The sequence below is a fragment of the Equus przewalskii genome, chromosome 2, assembly GCF_037783145.1.
Source record: "Equus przewalskii isolate Varuska chromosome 2, EquPr2, whole genome shotgun sequence".
Taxonomy (NCBI): Eukaryota; Metazoa; Chordata; class Mammalia; order Perissodactyla; family Equidae; genus Equus; species Equus przewalskii.
This window is the reverse complement of record NC_091832.1, coordinates 54,448,148-54,463,766: the sequence shown is the minus strand read 5'-3', so window position 1 is coordinate 54,463,766 and position 15,619 is coordinate 54,448,148. Positions and strand designations below refer to the sequence as shown.

The 15,619-nt window shown below is 42.1% G+C and overlaps 1 protein-coding gene across 3 annotated transcripts in view; it reads right to left on the bottom strand.

The window, feature by feature from the left end:
• Nucleotides 1-1,088: 1,088 nt before the first annotated feature.
• Nucleotides 1,089-15,619, bottom strand: part of DOCK5 (dedicator of cytokinesis 5) — a 203,587-nt gene continuing 189,056 nt past the window's right edge. For all 3 annotated transcript variants that reach the window (XM_070607172.1, XM_070607174.1, XM_070607178.1), the window contains exons 48-52: nt 14,751-14,917; nt 7,590-7,758; nt 6,787-6,925; nt 5,788-5,891; nt 1,089-5,189 (exon numbers count right to left, since the gene is read on the bottom strand). In XM_070607172.1, coding sequence (XP_070463273.1) covers nt 5,085-5,189; nt 5,788-5,891; nt 6,787-6,925; nt 7,590-7,758; nt 14,751-14,917 — 684 coding nt within the window. In that variant the 3' untranslated portion in view covers nt 1,089-5,084. The remainder of the gene's footprint in view (nt 5,190-5,787; nt 5,892-6,786; nt 6,926-7,589; nt 7,759-14,750; nt 14,918-15,619) is intronic.

The following is a 15,619-nucleotide window of genomic DNA, read 5'->3' as shown; positions in this document are numbered from 1 at the left end:
ATTCAGACTCTCTGGGGCCCAGGCCATCTGCATTTTTAATAAGCATCCCAGTCTTATGTATACAGACAGTGGAGCATTATTACTCTAAAAACCAATACATTGCAAATGTTTAAAAGCACTGGGACATTTTCTTAAGAAAACAAAAAAAAAAACCCTTAGGCATAAGGCCACGACTTCAAGGAGTATTCTCACTGAAGTGCGGCTGCCCCTCTCCAACCACACCATCAGCCGGGAGTTGAAGAAATACATCGTGAACGCCAGTTTTCTAAAGCTGTTATTTCCTCGGAGGTAGGAGTTCTCAACCTTGGTATAACACTGCAATAACACGGGGACACAAAAGAAATACTGATGCCTGGGCCCCATTCCCCTCCCTTGGAAATTCTAATTGGTCTGTGGGCTGGCCTCTTCCCAAGGGTTACCAACGTTCAACCTAGTTTGAGAATTGGCTCCTATCCTTTCTGTGTAAGTCACCAGACACTCCTTTAACCTCTTTATGTCCCTTTACCTCTGCTAATTACCTACGGAGAATAAGTGAAGAAATAGAACCTATTGTATCAAATGGATTGTTATCAGAAACTGTCAGCTCAGGGGCCAGCCCCGGGGCCGCGTGGTTAAGTTCGCTGGCTCCGCTTCGGAGGCCCAGGGTTTTGCTGGTTCAGATCCTGGGCGCGGACATTGCACCGCTCATCAGGCCATGCTGAGGCGGCGTCCCACATGCCACAACCAGAAGGACCCACAACGAAAACATACAACTATGTACTGGGGGGCTTTGGGAAAGAAGAAGAGAAAAAATTAAAAGAAAAAAGAAACTGTCAGCTTAGCTCAGATGCCAAAGGGATGGATGAGGGAGGCAAGGTGAGGGAAGAACCAAATGGTTTGTAGTTTTTATTGCTTCCAGGCAAAGATGACTCAACGACCCCCCAGTTCAAGTTTAAACTGACAGGACCAGTAAGAAAGGAGCTGTGCCGTGGGAAGGAGGGAGTCTGGGTGTGAGGTGTTGTGAAGAAGGTGTCAACCACAAAAATGCAGGAATGACTGCATTTCCCTAACATCAGGGTCATAACAAACTAAACACAAGGAACCTTAAAGACATTTCCATTTTTAATTTAAAAAATAAATAACAGCAAATCTGAACAAAATGTTTCTGCTTCAATGCACATATTCCTAACTGTCCGCGTTTGAAACCCAACTAGGTTACAAAATCATGGCAACAGTTTTTGACACAGTTTGGATGAACAACTCACAAAATCTGACTGACAGATGAGTTCGGGCAGCATACACTGAAGACCAGCCTTGACCGGATTAGAAGAATCAGTCTGAAATCATCAACTTGAAAGGAAAACTGTCTTTTTTCTTTTGGAGATTAGAACTGACGATTCCACTGTCAACCTACGCAAAGAGGAACTCACCTTTTCCGACTTAATTTTAAAATCCCCCTTGGTCATGGTGCACGAGCCTAAAAGCCTTTCCTCAGAAACTTAGTTTCCTTCTGACTCTTTTTCATTCACTTAGAATAAAAGCAAGCTAGGGGCTGAAAGGATCTGAAGACATGTAGCCTCAAATATATATACGTGTGTACATATATATGTACACGAGGCAATTGCGGCCCAGGGACTGACTACAAATTGACTTGCCAACAGGTGCACACTCTTTACGGTCTTGTTTTGTGTTGATGGTGGGGTTTTTCTCTCCTTTTAATTGAACCCTCGAAGTGAGGGGAAGGAAGGTACAAATTTGAAGGGACTTCTAAATACCTTTTGCAAAATGACAGGTGGACACAGAGGTGCTGGAAGTAGTGTATGTCTGGATCCGAAAGGTGGTGACAGGAGTGTATACCTACGGAAAATTTCATCCATCTGTGCACCTAAGATTTGTGCCCTTAAGAGTAGGTAAGTTATGTCTCAATCTTAAAACAAGAAATCACCCCATGATCTGGGGCAAGTAGAGGGGAAGGAAAAGGGAGCTCGGAAAGGCTTAGCAAAGGTAGGTTGGTATCTCAGATCCTGGGTTATCTCTGGTGTCTTCTTAGGGGTCTGTGGTGTGGCAGCAGTTTGCAATGGGTCTCTCTGCCAGGAGAAAATGACTAATTTTGGAATCAAGATGGGAAGGTGGCGAAGGAGAAGGCAACCTAGCTTCCAGCAGCCTTATCTAGGGTTTCACTTTCCTCTTGCCAATCCCACAGCACACCACAGCCTTTGTACACCAAGGCTGTTCCCACTGAACACACTGAATAGCCACACCCTGGCATTCAGTAAGGGCTTAATACATGTTGAAGGAAACAATTCTTGAAAAAAAATTTCAAAGCAAGACAAATCACCAGGACACAGAGAGAGAAAAAAAGGGACTAAAAGAAAATTCCATAAATTAATATCCACAAAGGTTGCGACAATCTGGAGGCTACTTTCAATGTCTGTCAATGCTCCAGAGTTCTTATCCAGGAAAAAACCCACTTCTTCTCCTTTATTCCCTGCCCCTCATTGCTCCCTTATTTAAGGTAATCATAAGGCATTTCTTTGCAGTCTTCCTCGTTGACTTCAGGACAGACAACATTTATGATGTTTTGTCAAGTATGACTCTTTCTAATCCAGTAGCTTCCGAAGGAGAAGACCCTTCCAATGTCCCCTATAATTTATTATTCACAACATTACCTGGAATGCTTTGAATTCAGGCAGGAGAGACCTAGTATTTCCATTAATGTGGAAAGGGGGTCATATGGAAGAATGCGTTATATTAAAAAATGGAAGGTATTTGGGCATTGATGGACCAGATTTCCCCAGCCTCTGATCAAAGCCCAGACTGCAGGAGTCACCTCCACTGCACTGAAGGGACGTGCATTAGGTTTGGCTTGTTCGTGACCCAGTTGACAGTTTTCTATTTTAATGGCAGCCTGGAAAGTAGGGTGAGGCAGACGCATCCCCTCCCACCAGTCTACCAGGCTCCTCATCAGCCTTCCACCCCTCCTCTTCATTCTCTTCCTTCAATCTCTCAAGTTCTGTCCACTTCGAGCCCTCTTCAGTTCTTGTTAACACTGTGTCTCTAGTCATAAGTGACTATGAAAGAGACTCCAAAAGATGCCGTCTTTGGGAGACGGACTGTATGTGCGGAACTAACCTGCACTCCCATTCCAAATTACCTTGAAAAACAAGGAGCGTCAACAACGCTCTTAGAGAGTTCTGAGTTGTACTCAGGCCTAGCAGAGAGAAGGATAGACCATGCCACGAGTACCTGCTACTTCATATATTCGATCTCATCTGAACCTCACAATACCTGTGTGGCAGGTTTTATCCCCATTTTGAAAGGTGAAAAAAGGAAAGCTCAGAGAATTTCAAATAATTTGAGGAAGTTTGCAAAGTTAACAGATGATGTAGCTGGGATGATCTGACACCGAATGGCTTTTCTTCCAAAGTCCGGGCTCTTCCCATTATATCACATTGTAGGTTCTTCTGGATGGTGGTGAAGAATAAGCTTCTCCTCGCCGCTTTTAAGCATGCACACTCACTTCTTGAGTAACGCCGGACACATCTCAGAGGTTTTCCTTCCCAGACCCTATGATGAATGAACATGTCTCTCCTAAGAGAGGTCGTGGTGACGCAGGCACACAAGCAAAGAGGCAGGAAAGCAAATCCCAATTCTCGGAGCTGAAACCCTTTTCTCTCCTCCCTTGACCTCAGAGGAAAGGGGCCTGGGCCCGCTGGTGGGAGAGACTCCTGGTGAGCTTCCCCATGTGGAGCTGGGGGACCCACACCCAAAGAGTGTTCTACTTTGCCATAAACACCTAAGCAGACTAGAAACGTCGGGGACACCTCCACTGCTGTTCCAACTGGGGGAGGGATTAAAGAGTTGGCAGGGTTGTCTGCTAATCTAAGTGTTATCGGGGATAGCCTCAATTAGCAAGCTGAGTTGGTACGAATCTCTCATAGGGTTTTCTGTGTTTAGCCTCAATTTCCTTATCTACAAAATCAGGGAGTGGTGTGTCCGGCCTTTAAGGCCCTTCCAGCTCAAAATGTCTTTAACTTTGTGCGGCTGTTTATGTAGGTGTAGGTAATATCTGTTATCTAAATCACCCCATTTTTTCTTTCTGAAAGGAGTACTGACATTAGTACCATAAACATGTAATCAAATTAATTCCACAATCAAGAGAAATAAATAATCAAAGGGAGATATTGCACTTCAGGGTAAAATCAGGTTGCAGACAGGGGCCGCTGAGCCCTCCAAACGGGATCTGGAAGAGAAGCTGTTGAACCTGGGCTTCTAATCCCTTATATCCAGTGATCTGAGCTCAGAGGAGGGGACAGGACAAGAAACTATGTGTGTAAAAGAAAGAGCTTCAAAGGAGTCCATGGTAGGAAGGAGCGACTGCCGTGTGGTGAGGGCCATTAGTCCACTAGTCAGGAGCGTGAGCGACCCCCGGGAGGGTTGGGGCAGCTTTCCTGTGTCACAAGTCGGTGGGGGTGGGGGGACACAGGAGCTCAGGGCTCATGACTGAGTCCATGTTTTTTCAATAATGATAGCCATTCATACTTGAAAGCAGCCAATCTCCATTAAAATATATTCTTTCCTCAAAGGAGACACAGTAGATGTTAGAAAGATAAGATTATTTTGGCTACCAAAGTACTTGATATCAGTCTTTCCCAACGTTTTACGAGATAGGGTATGTCCACGTGAGAAAACTAAGTATGAAGCACAGCTTTCCAGAAGCAAAGCAGGAAATCCCTCCAAGGAGTCGGTTACTGGGTTGTTCCAACACTGCGGAAGAACTTGTCCAGGCTTTTGTAGGCCCCCGGGGTTCCGCACTGGAGGCTGACATTTAATAATGGCCAGGGAGAGCTCTCCTTGAGAAACACACAGGATACGGCCAATTCTGGAATTCCGCGTGGACTGGAGAAGATGTGGCATGGCCTCAGACATCAATCAAAGAGATGCCTTCAAAAGAACAAAAGCAGTTTTGAGCCGGTGAACCTTATTCCAGGTCAGGAAAGGCAGTCAGCAGGGGGCCCGGTGCAATGGGGACACTGCCTCGTCGGGCCAGTTCTCAGGCATCAGCTATCAGAGGTACTCAGAGTTCCAGAGAGCGGACAAGATCCTTACTGGGACCCAGGCTCAGAAGAAAGGATGCCAGACTTCCGAGCTTTTGGAGGGGGTGGAGGTGGGGCCTTGGCTTCTCTCCGGACAGGCAATGGGGGGGCAATCTGAGGGAGCAGACACAGGAAAATAGAAGTGAGTCTTATCTGTCTTCCCAATTCTGCCTTCTCCTCCACATTCTGACGTCTGCTTTAGCTTCTAACTGATGTGAATTTATCTACACAGCCTTTGCAAGGCGAAAACCGAAATAAGACTGATTTATCCTCCTTGTCCTTCTTGAGCTAATCAGAGGCACGCCAACTCTGCTATCTCCCCACCACTTGGGTGCTTGGCGTACATACAGTGGGCACTCCATAAATATTTGTTGAATGAACAAACGAAACCCATCAGAGGCCATTCCAGAATAACTGTCACTCACTCAGAAAAGTAAACTCTGGAAATGTGAACAGAACTCACTTATTTCACTCACCTGTACCCAGGCTGAGGTACAGAGGAGCCCTCCACCTTCAGTCTGATGAAAAGGTCTACTGCGTATCTTCCTTCCCATGGAAAACTCCCCTATTTTCCATGGTTTCAGGAATGAACCAAGAACTGCTTAGACTGACAAATCTATGGGAAACCTGCCTCCTAAAAAGCATGGAAACTCCAAGGCTGCGCTCCCAGGAGTGCTGCTCTCTGGACCCAGGGTCAGCCCCAATGTCCTACCTCCGTGGAGTTCCTCTGGCTGCTCTCATGGGGCTTGCTTTTGGGGGGAGGGGGTGGTGGGACAGGAGCAGTCATCAGCCCATCTGTCTGCAAAGAGGGGGAGCCTAGAAATGATGCAAAGGAGATGAGCAGAGAGAAGAAGCCATCCAGGAATCTCACAGAACTTCTGCTTGCCACGTTAACACCTAAACAAACCTGGTTAATCAAATCGCTAAGATCATATTCCATGGTTTCTGTGGACAGAACGAAAAAGACCTCTCACCCCTGGTGACAAATGTAGCACCCCTCGCTCACCAGCAGGATTCATAAAAACTTCTGAAGTAAAAATTCCACTTTTGGTTCAGGGTTTTTACCATTAAGCTGAACAGAAGAACAGTTTCTAGAACTTAGGGTATTGCTCTGTTCTCCCATACATCCCAAGGACTTAGAAAAAAGGTCACATAGTAGGCGGCCAATAAATTTTGGTTAAATTTAACTGACCTGCCTTAGTTTCATCCTTTAAAAGGTGCGATTGCCACTTCCTCCAGGAAACCTTCCCTGATTCTAACTCTTGGTTGACCTTTGTAATTCCTCTCAGGCATGTGTATTGCTGATTCCCCAAGTCTGATTGCAAATAGTATATGGAATGGGTCTACTTCTTGCCCTTACCTCAGACCCTCCCCTGCCTAAAATACAGGGCTACCTACCCATTAGTTCATAAGTTACTTGCTTCCTATCTGGTCCTGGCATGCATCTACTTCATTTACACATTTACAACTGGAAAAGGGGCAGTGAGACCCTTTGGATCAGGATACAGAAAAGCTTACTGAGTACTAACAACCCAAAAGGACTCCTCGTCAAACTCTAGTCTAATTGTTTTATACCCACTACCACTGAGCTGAACCAACTTGACCACGATCTCATACACCTGGTGGCAGTTTTGTTAAAAATCGCCCAGGTTCACAAACATACTCCATTCTCTTGTAAAACAGATCTAAGGCACATATATAGGAAACTTACTCAGGGTCCTGGTAGCCTTAGGAGTGAGTGGAGGCGGGCTCAAGGGCGTCGACTGAGGAGGTGAGGAACCATGAAACGGCGTCAGCCGATTGTCCGACAGTTGGAGACTCTTTGGCCTTTGTGTTTTTCTGGAGGGGCTCTAGCATGGGGGTGTGGGAGACACAGAAAAACATCCTCACAGTTAGGAAGGCTGAGCTCATCAACACTCTGAACAACCTTGTCTACTGAGCAGAAACTTGTTAAAGGGCGTAATGCCAGGGGCCATTTTGAAGCTTACTCCACCGTCAGGCGGTGCGCACCACGGCAAAGAGACTGACAGGGAATCATTGGGCCACAGACTGTTTTCTGGCAGGCCACGGACTTAATTTTGACCACAGGTGGACTGTGTCATTTAGGTTGGAAATGAGCCACCCTGATTCTCAGGGAAAGTTGATCTTGCCACACTTAACTTGATGTGGCTTTTGCAGGAAAAAGTACCTCATTTTTTTAAGTTAAAAGAAGAGAAATGACAATGTTTTGGACTGACTCATGGAACATGGTGGCGAGAACCACAACTCCAAGCATCAACCCACAAGTTTATATTGTGGGTACCAGATCTTGAGCCATTATTGATGTAGAGACTCAAATTCCCTGTACGTGCTTTTCTCAGCACCATCTGAGATCCGACACCACCACAGGCTACTGCATTCTGGGAAAGCCACTGCCAGGCTTCTATCTGGGGACTCACGGCTGTGAAGGGAACGGGGATGTGCCTGGCTACAGGGAAAGCACTGGCAAAGCTCTGGTGCTTTTTTTTTTTTTACCATCAGGTCAGGTTCTGGTGCTTTCTCTGCAATGACCTGGGACTTGCTCAGGCTCCAGTCTTTTCTCTTGAACTTGCTCATCCGGTTCTCACTGTCTTCTCTGAGGGGTAGATCTTCAACTCTGGCACCTGACGAGGCCCTGCGCTCCAAAAGTGGCTCCAAGATTGACCTATCAGCCGAGAACAAGGGCAAGAGCACAAAACACTGACCATCTAACAGTCAAAATTTCCTCCAGAAAGACAGGGGTCATGACTCCTCAACCTAATCCTGACCTGTAACTTCCCTCTCAGATTCTGCTCTGGAACCACACAGCCTGTGTTCAAAGCCTACCTACACTGACTTGTTTGGTGACCTTGGGCAGATAACCTCTTCATACCTCAGTTTCCTTATCTATAAAGTGGGGGCAATAATGGCACCCACCTCGTAGGGCTCTTACAAAATCTTAGAACAGTGCCTAGCATATATGAGTACTCTTTAAATGTTTTTTAATTACTATGATAGATGTTCAAGCACCACAGTGAAAACTGATTCATTCAAGAACCAAGATTAGATGATATATAGAGAGAGGGGAAGAGTCTGATGAGAAACAGGAGTCACGAAATCTCTCTCCATAATTACTTATTAATTGCAAAGGGAAAAATAGTAACTATGCAGAGAATAAAATGGATAACACTGAAACTACATGATCAATTAACATCACCAATAAGGGACAAATGGACACAATGTGTGTCTGGATTTGATACTTGAAAAGGATACAACATCACATAAAAATGTATAACCTGAATCCTAAGCACAAGGACACATCAGACAAACCCAAATGGAGGGAAATTCCATAAAATAACTGGCCCATAATCTTAAAAAAAGTCAATAAAATGAGAGACAAGGAAAGCCTAAGGAAACAATTTCAGATCAAAGAAGAATAGAGAGACATGGCTAAATACAACATATGCTCCTGACTGGATCCTGTACCAGAAATTGCTATAAAAGACCTTACTGGGACAACTGAGAAAACTGAAATATGGGTTGTAGCTTAAAGTACCGCGTCAACGTCAAATTCTCTGAATTTAGAGGCTGCCCTTAAACAGGACGATGTGCTTGTTCTTCTAAGAGAATGTGTGCAACCTACTCTCCAATGGTGGAGCACGCCGAGAGAGAGGACACAGCGCGAATGAATGCGGCAAGCGAAAAAAAGTTATAAAAAAGATATTGTATCTTTATGATGGGTATCGCTTACAGCTTCTGAATGGGTGTTTAATAAGCCCTGGTTTGATTAAAAATTCGTAGATTTTGCTCTAAAAAAAAAGGTTTGGAGGGACAAATAGGCAAAGCACAGAAGATGTTCAGGGCAGTGAAATTAGTCTGTGTGATACTACAACGGTGAATACATGTCACCATACATTTACCAAAACTCCTAGAATGTACAACACCAAGAGTGAATCCGGAGACAAACTATGGACTCTGGGTGATTATGCTGTGTCACTGCGGTTTCCTCAGTTGTAACAAATGTCCCACTCTGTGGGGGATGCTGACGGTCGGGGAGGCTGACCGTGTGTGGGGCAGTGCCATGGTAGAACTCTCTACTTTCTGTTCAATCTTGCTGTGAACTCTAAAGAATAAAGCCTATAAACAACACAAAAGCTTTGATATGAAGTAAGATAATATAAAAACTGATGTCAGCTCTTAGACTTTAAAAATTAAAAGATTCTATTCAGCAGAAAGTATCATTAGTAAACTAAAACTATTTGTTATACATATTTTAGATGGTAAATATCTTTAATATATAAGAAAGTTTTACACATCAAAAAAATATGGGGGTGGGGGCCGGCCCAGTGGCTCAGTGGTTAAGTTCGCACGTTCTGCTTCAGTGGCCCCGGGTTCACCGGCCCAGATCCCAGGTGTGGACATGGCACTGCTTGGTAAGCCATGCTGTGGCAGGCATCCCACATATAAAGTGGAGGAAGATGGGCACGGATGTTAGCTCAGGGCCAGTCTTCCTCAGCAAAAAGAGGAGGATTGGCAGCAGTTAGCTCAGGGCTAATCTTCCTCAAAAAAAAAAAAAATGAGTAGTTCAATTTTTTAAAAGCATCAAAGGATATAAACAGGTATTTCATGAAAAAAGAAGTCCAAGTAATTTTTAAAAGTTTAGTATTATTAAATACATAAACATTAAAATAAGATATTTGGAGGGTATAATTGGGCAAAGACTTCTTTACATTTTTTTAATGAAAAAATTCAAACATAAAAAAGTGAAGAGAATACAATAAACCCCTACGCATACATCACTCAGCATCAACAGTGATCAACTTCTGGCCTATCTTTGTTTCCTACACACACCCAGTCACATTCCTCGCCCCTCACTGGATTATCTGGAAGCACTTCCTGGATGACATATCACCTCATCTATAAATATTTCAGTGCATATCTCTATAAGACAAAGGTTCATCTTCATAACATAACTATAGTCCTATCATCATTCCTAAAAGATTCCTTAATTTCATCAAACATCCAGTCAATGTTCAAACTTCTTGATTGTCTCATAATTTTTCCTCTAAGTGCTTTGTTGGAATCAGAATCCAAACAGGATTCACTCCTGTATTTGGCTGACACGCTTCTTAAGTCACTTGAAGCCTTTTAACACTATAGGCCCCTCTTTCTACAAAATATTTTTGCCTTCTTCTGTGAAGATACAGAACGAGAAAGTTCCAGGGAAGTCTGCTTAAGGAACCACTGGAGTCACAAATGGAAATGCTTCTAGACTGCAGTTTCTTTTTCTTACTTCAAATTATTCTCTCCATTTATGAATCATTTTTTTAAAAAGTCTTCATGTCTGAATTTTCAAATTTTTGGTATTTGCCAGTTCTTGGAATATTTAAGAGGCAGCCAGTCACTATTATTTATCTTAAATCTGTACTAATTTAAAAATATCATAGAACTAAATTCCAAAAAGACCCTAATTATTCTTTTTTTTTAAATTTTTTTTATTTTTATTGAGTTAATGATAGGTTATAATCTTGAGAAATTTCAGTTGTGCGTTAATGTTTGTCATTCGTGTTGTAGGTGCACCACTTCACCCTTTGTGCCCACCCCCCACCACAGCTTTCCCCTGGTATCCACTAAACTGTTCTTAGTCCATAGTTTTAAGTTCCTCATATGAGTGGAGTCATACACAGATTATCCTTCTCTCGCTGGCTTATTTCACTCAACATAATTCCCTCAAGGTCCATCCATGTTATTGCAAATGGAATGATTTTGTTCTGTTTTACAGCTGAGTAGTATTCCATTGTATATATGTACCACATCTTCTTTATCCATTCGTCTGTTGCTGGGCACTTAGGTTGCTTCCATGTCTTGGCTATTGTGAATAATGCTGCAGTGAACATTGGGGTGCACAGGACTTTTGGGTTTGCTGATTTCAAGCTCTTTGGATAGACACCAGTAGTGTGTGGCTGGATCGTATGGTAGTTCTATTTTTAATTTTTTTCTTCTTTTAAAGATTTTATTTTTTTCCTTTTTCTCTCCAAAGTCTCCCAGTACATAGTTGTATGTTCTTCGTTGTGGGTCCTTCTAGTTGTGGCATGTGGGACGCCGCCTCAGCGTGGTTTGATGAGCAGTGCCACGTCCGCGCCCAGGATTCGAACCAACGAAACACTGGGCCGCCTGCAGCGGAGCGTGCGAACTTAACCACTCGGCCATGGGGCCAGCCACTCTAGAAAATTCTTTTTTTTTTTTTTTTTATTTTTTTTTTTTATTTATTTTTTTTTTTTATTAATGTTATGATAGATTACAACCTTGTGAGATTTCAGTTGTACATTTTTGTTAGTCATGTTGTGGGTACACCACTTCCCCCTCCGTACCCTCCCCCCACCCCCCCTTTTCCCTGGTAACCACCAATCAGATCTCCTTCTCAATATACTAATTTCCACCTATGAGTGGAGTCATATAGAGTTCGTCTTTCTCTGACTGACTTATTTCGCTTAACATAATACCCTCGAGGTCCATCCACATTGTTGTGAATGGGCCAATTTCGTCTTTTTTTATGGCTGAGTAGTATTCCATTGTGTATATATACCACATCTTCTTTATCCAATCATTAGTTTCTGGGCATGTAGGCTGGTTCCACGTCTTGGCTATTGTAAATAATGCTGCAATGAACATAGGGGTGCAACGGACTCTTGAGATATCTGATATCAGGTTCTTAGGATAGATACCCAGTAATGGGATGGCTGGGTCATAGGGTATTTCTATTTTTAACTTTTTGAGAAATCTCCATACTGTTTTCCATAGTGGCTGTACCAGTTTGCATTCCCACCAACAGTGTATGAGGGTTCCTCTTTCTCCACAACCCCTCCAACATTTGTCGTTCTTGGTTTTGGATGTTTTTGCCAATCTAACGGGGGTAAGGTGATATCTTAGTGTAGTTTTGATTTGCATTTCCCTGATGATTAGCGATGATGAACATCTTTTCATGTGTCTATTGGCCATATTCATATCTTCTTTTGAGAAATGTCTGTTCATGTCCTCTGCCCATTTTTTGATCGGGTTGTTTGTTTTTTTGTTGTTAAGCAGTGTGAGTTCTTCTAGAAAATTCTTAATAATAAAAATGCATTTTATTTTGATACATGCTAAATGCTTTTGTATTAAATTTATAAACAACTTTTCTGTTTAGAAATAATGATACAGCTTAAATATAGTAGGAGAAGGATTAACTATGGCACATTCGTATGATGCAATGGCATTTGGCCATCAGAAAGCATAATAAAAATTGATAATAATAAAGTTAATAGCAACATGGAAAATGCTTATAATAAAAAGACAAAGAGGAAAAGCAAATTATCAAACTACATGTATGCTATAATTCCAACTATGTAAAGATATCTATGCCAATGGAAAAGGATGGATAAATACTTTAGGAAGTACTAAACATTTGATTGCAAGGTAGTGGGCATTTGGACAGGTTATTTTTGCGATACAGTTATTTAATATGGAATTACAAATTTATGAATAAATGGTGAGTCAATTAACTTGACTTACATTCAACACTAAAATATATAATGATGCTAAATACTCATCATGTATATTAAATTAAGTAGTAAATCACAAAATGGTACATACAATGCTTTTCTACTTGTATAAAATGTATATATGCTTTTTTTGCATTATATAACTAAACCTTAACAGTGGTTATTCTGAGTGATGAAGTCATAAGCATTTTTCCTTTTAAAAGTTCTACTATTTTGAAAAATTTCTACAAGTACATATATTAATTTTATAATTAGTAAAATATTGTTTTAAAATAGTATCTTAAAACAGAAAGGACACAATTACAAATTCACTCCTTTAAAATATTTCAAATTTGAACATATGGAAAAGCATTCCACGTTTTTAGCAAGGAACACTCAACATCAAAATCCATCAATCCTCCTAAAGTTAGTCCATAAATTTAACGTGATTCCAGTAAAAACAGCAATAGGACTCTAGACAAGTTAATCCAAAAGTGAGCAATGAATAAACTAGCCAAATAAATTCTGAAAAGTCTTACTAGAAATGAAAAACCGTTTAAGCCTAAAGTAATTAAAACTGCACAGGCTTAGTGCATGAAAACAAATGTAGGTCAAAGAAATGGGGAAAAAGTCCATAAATAGACCAAAAAACATTTGATTTCCTTATAAGGTTGACATTTCAAATCAGTACAGAAAAGATGTTTTGCTCACTAACTGTCATAGGCAGAACTGGGGAGTCATGTGGGGAAAAAACTGTTGGCTTCATACCTGCACTTTATCCTAGAATAAATCCCAAAGGATCTCAGATTCAACTGCGAATAGTGAAACGCTAAAATTAGTTTTTGTAGTCTTAGAGTGGGGAGGGCCTTTAATAACGATATAATATCCAGAAGTCATATAATCAAATATTAATTTATTTGACTGCACAAAAAAATCAGCACAACTAACTGAAAAATTAGAGGCAAAGTTGAAAGACAAAGGAGCAGTCAGGGGAAATATTTCAACTCCTATCACAGACAAAAGCCAACATCCAACAGAAAAATGTACACGAAATAACTGACCGCAGTTCACAGAAAATAAAAACAGCTACTAAACAAAGGAAAAGATGCTCAACTTCACACAAAAGAAATAAAAACAAAACAAAAAACCATGTATACCAAGAAAATATTTTCCACCTATGAGATCGGCAAGAATTAAAAAGACTGATAATCCACACTTTGGTGGCAAGGTGCGGGTGATGACCAGGCACCGTTCCACGCTGCTGGGGCAGCTGTAACTTGGGATAATCTCTATGGAAGTCAGTTGAGGGATAATTTTGAAAATTGCAACTATACATGTTTGACAGAGCAATTTCACTTACGGACTTTTTGTCAACTTGACATACTTGTATATTTACAAAATAACTTATTTTTAAGGTTATTCAAGGCCACACTGCCGTGACAGTGATAGACAGAGATCAACTACATGTCCAGCACTCGGCAGTGGTGGGATGCAACATGGTGCAGACACACCAGGAGACGTCTGCAGCTCAGAGAAAGGAGGAGGCTCTTTATGTTCTGAAATGGAATGATTTTCAAGAGATAGTAAGCAAAAGAAGCAAGGTAAAGAGAGTATTATATGCTGCCATTCATATAAAAAGAAAGTGTGGAGAAGAATATCTATTTAGGTGTTGACTGTGTATGTCCACAGCGCTGTGGAAAGGCGCTGAGAATCCGAATGCTCACATCACTCGCCCCTCGAGAGTGGTACTGGAGAGTCAGGGATCAGGACTGCAGGGAGGTTTCTCGTGACATATCTTTTTGTGCCTTTGGAATTTCATATTATGTGATTATATGAACTATTCAAAAAATAAATATAAATTTAGAAATTATTTTTGTGAAAACATGATAAAAGCAATGACTACAAGCTAACATGAAGAAATAAACCAGTACGTGATAGGATTACGGGTGATTTATTGTTTTTTCATTTTTCCTAACAGTCGCTATCATTATGTAAATAATGAGATTCCTCACGAGGAAGACAATGAGAATGACCCCAAGGCTAATAAGCCAGACTCTGAATTACTTCCCTTAGGAGGTGAGGCAGCCACACTGGCCAAGCCTCACCTGCCCAAAGGCAAACACTACCCCACCCTCCTGGCAATCAAAGATGGAACCCTTACCCATCAGATCCTGGTCTGGAAGGAGCATTATCAGACGAGTTAGAAGAGGTGGAAACCACAGAGGAAGCCACCGAGGTGACGGACAATCTCCGCAGTGTAGACGACATGATGTAGGGCAGCACGATAGACCCCGTGCGGCTTTGCTTCCTCTCGGTCAAGTTGGGCGGCTGGAGAACACATGACCCCGCATGGTTAGTTGGCCTGGAACTCAGCCCACACGAACTGGTGCAGCCCCCCCGCTCGTTTGTGGCAAGTGCCCACTCGTCCTGGCTGGCACCCCACTCTGATCGGTTGGTGCCTGTGCTGCCTCAGTTGTTAAATATTGCAAATACTTATATTCTTAGTTACAGACACAACTTAAACCTACCTTGCGAAGACTACAGAAAAATTCATCATCATCTGCTGTCAGACACGGATGAAAACGCAAGGCGTGCCTGCCCCACCACAAAACAACAAAACCCCGCCTGCTTCCCCTGCTTAGCTTCTTTCAGACATTTAAAAACAAGAATATTGGCCTAAGAGAAAAGTTTTAGACTGAAAGTACAGACCTGAAGCTTAACCTGGTGAAGCTTAGGAAGTAAAGGAACATTGATCTACTTTCTATGTCCCCACTAGGAGTGATTGCCTCCATAGGCCACCACAGCAAATTTATATACTAATATTGGCCTGGTAACAACACAATTTATTAATAACAACACAATTTATTAGGTTAAAGTCACAGTCTTTGCCATCTAGGAACTTGTGTGCAAAAGACAAATGCTTCTAGAAGCAAAGTGTTAACTGGCAGTAGGCTAGGAGGTACCTTTTTAGGAAGGCATGGCTGAACACTTGGACAACTGAAAGAGATGGTCAAAAAGATACTCCGGAGC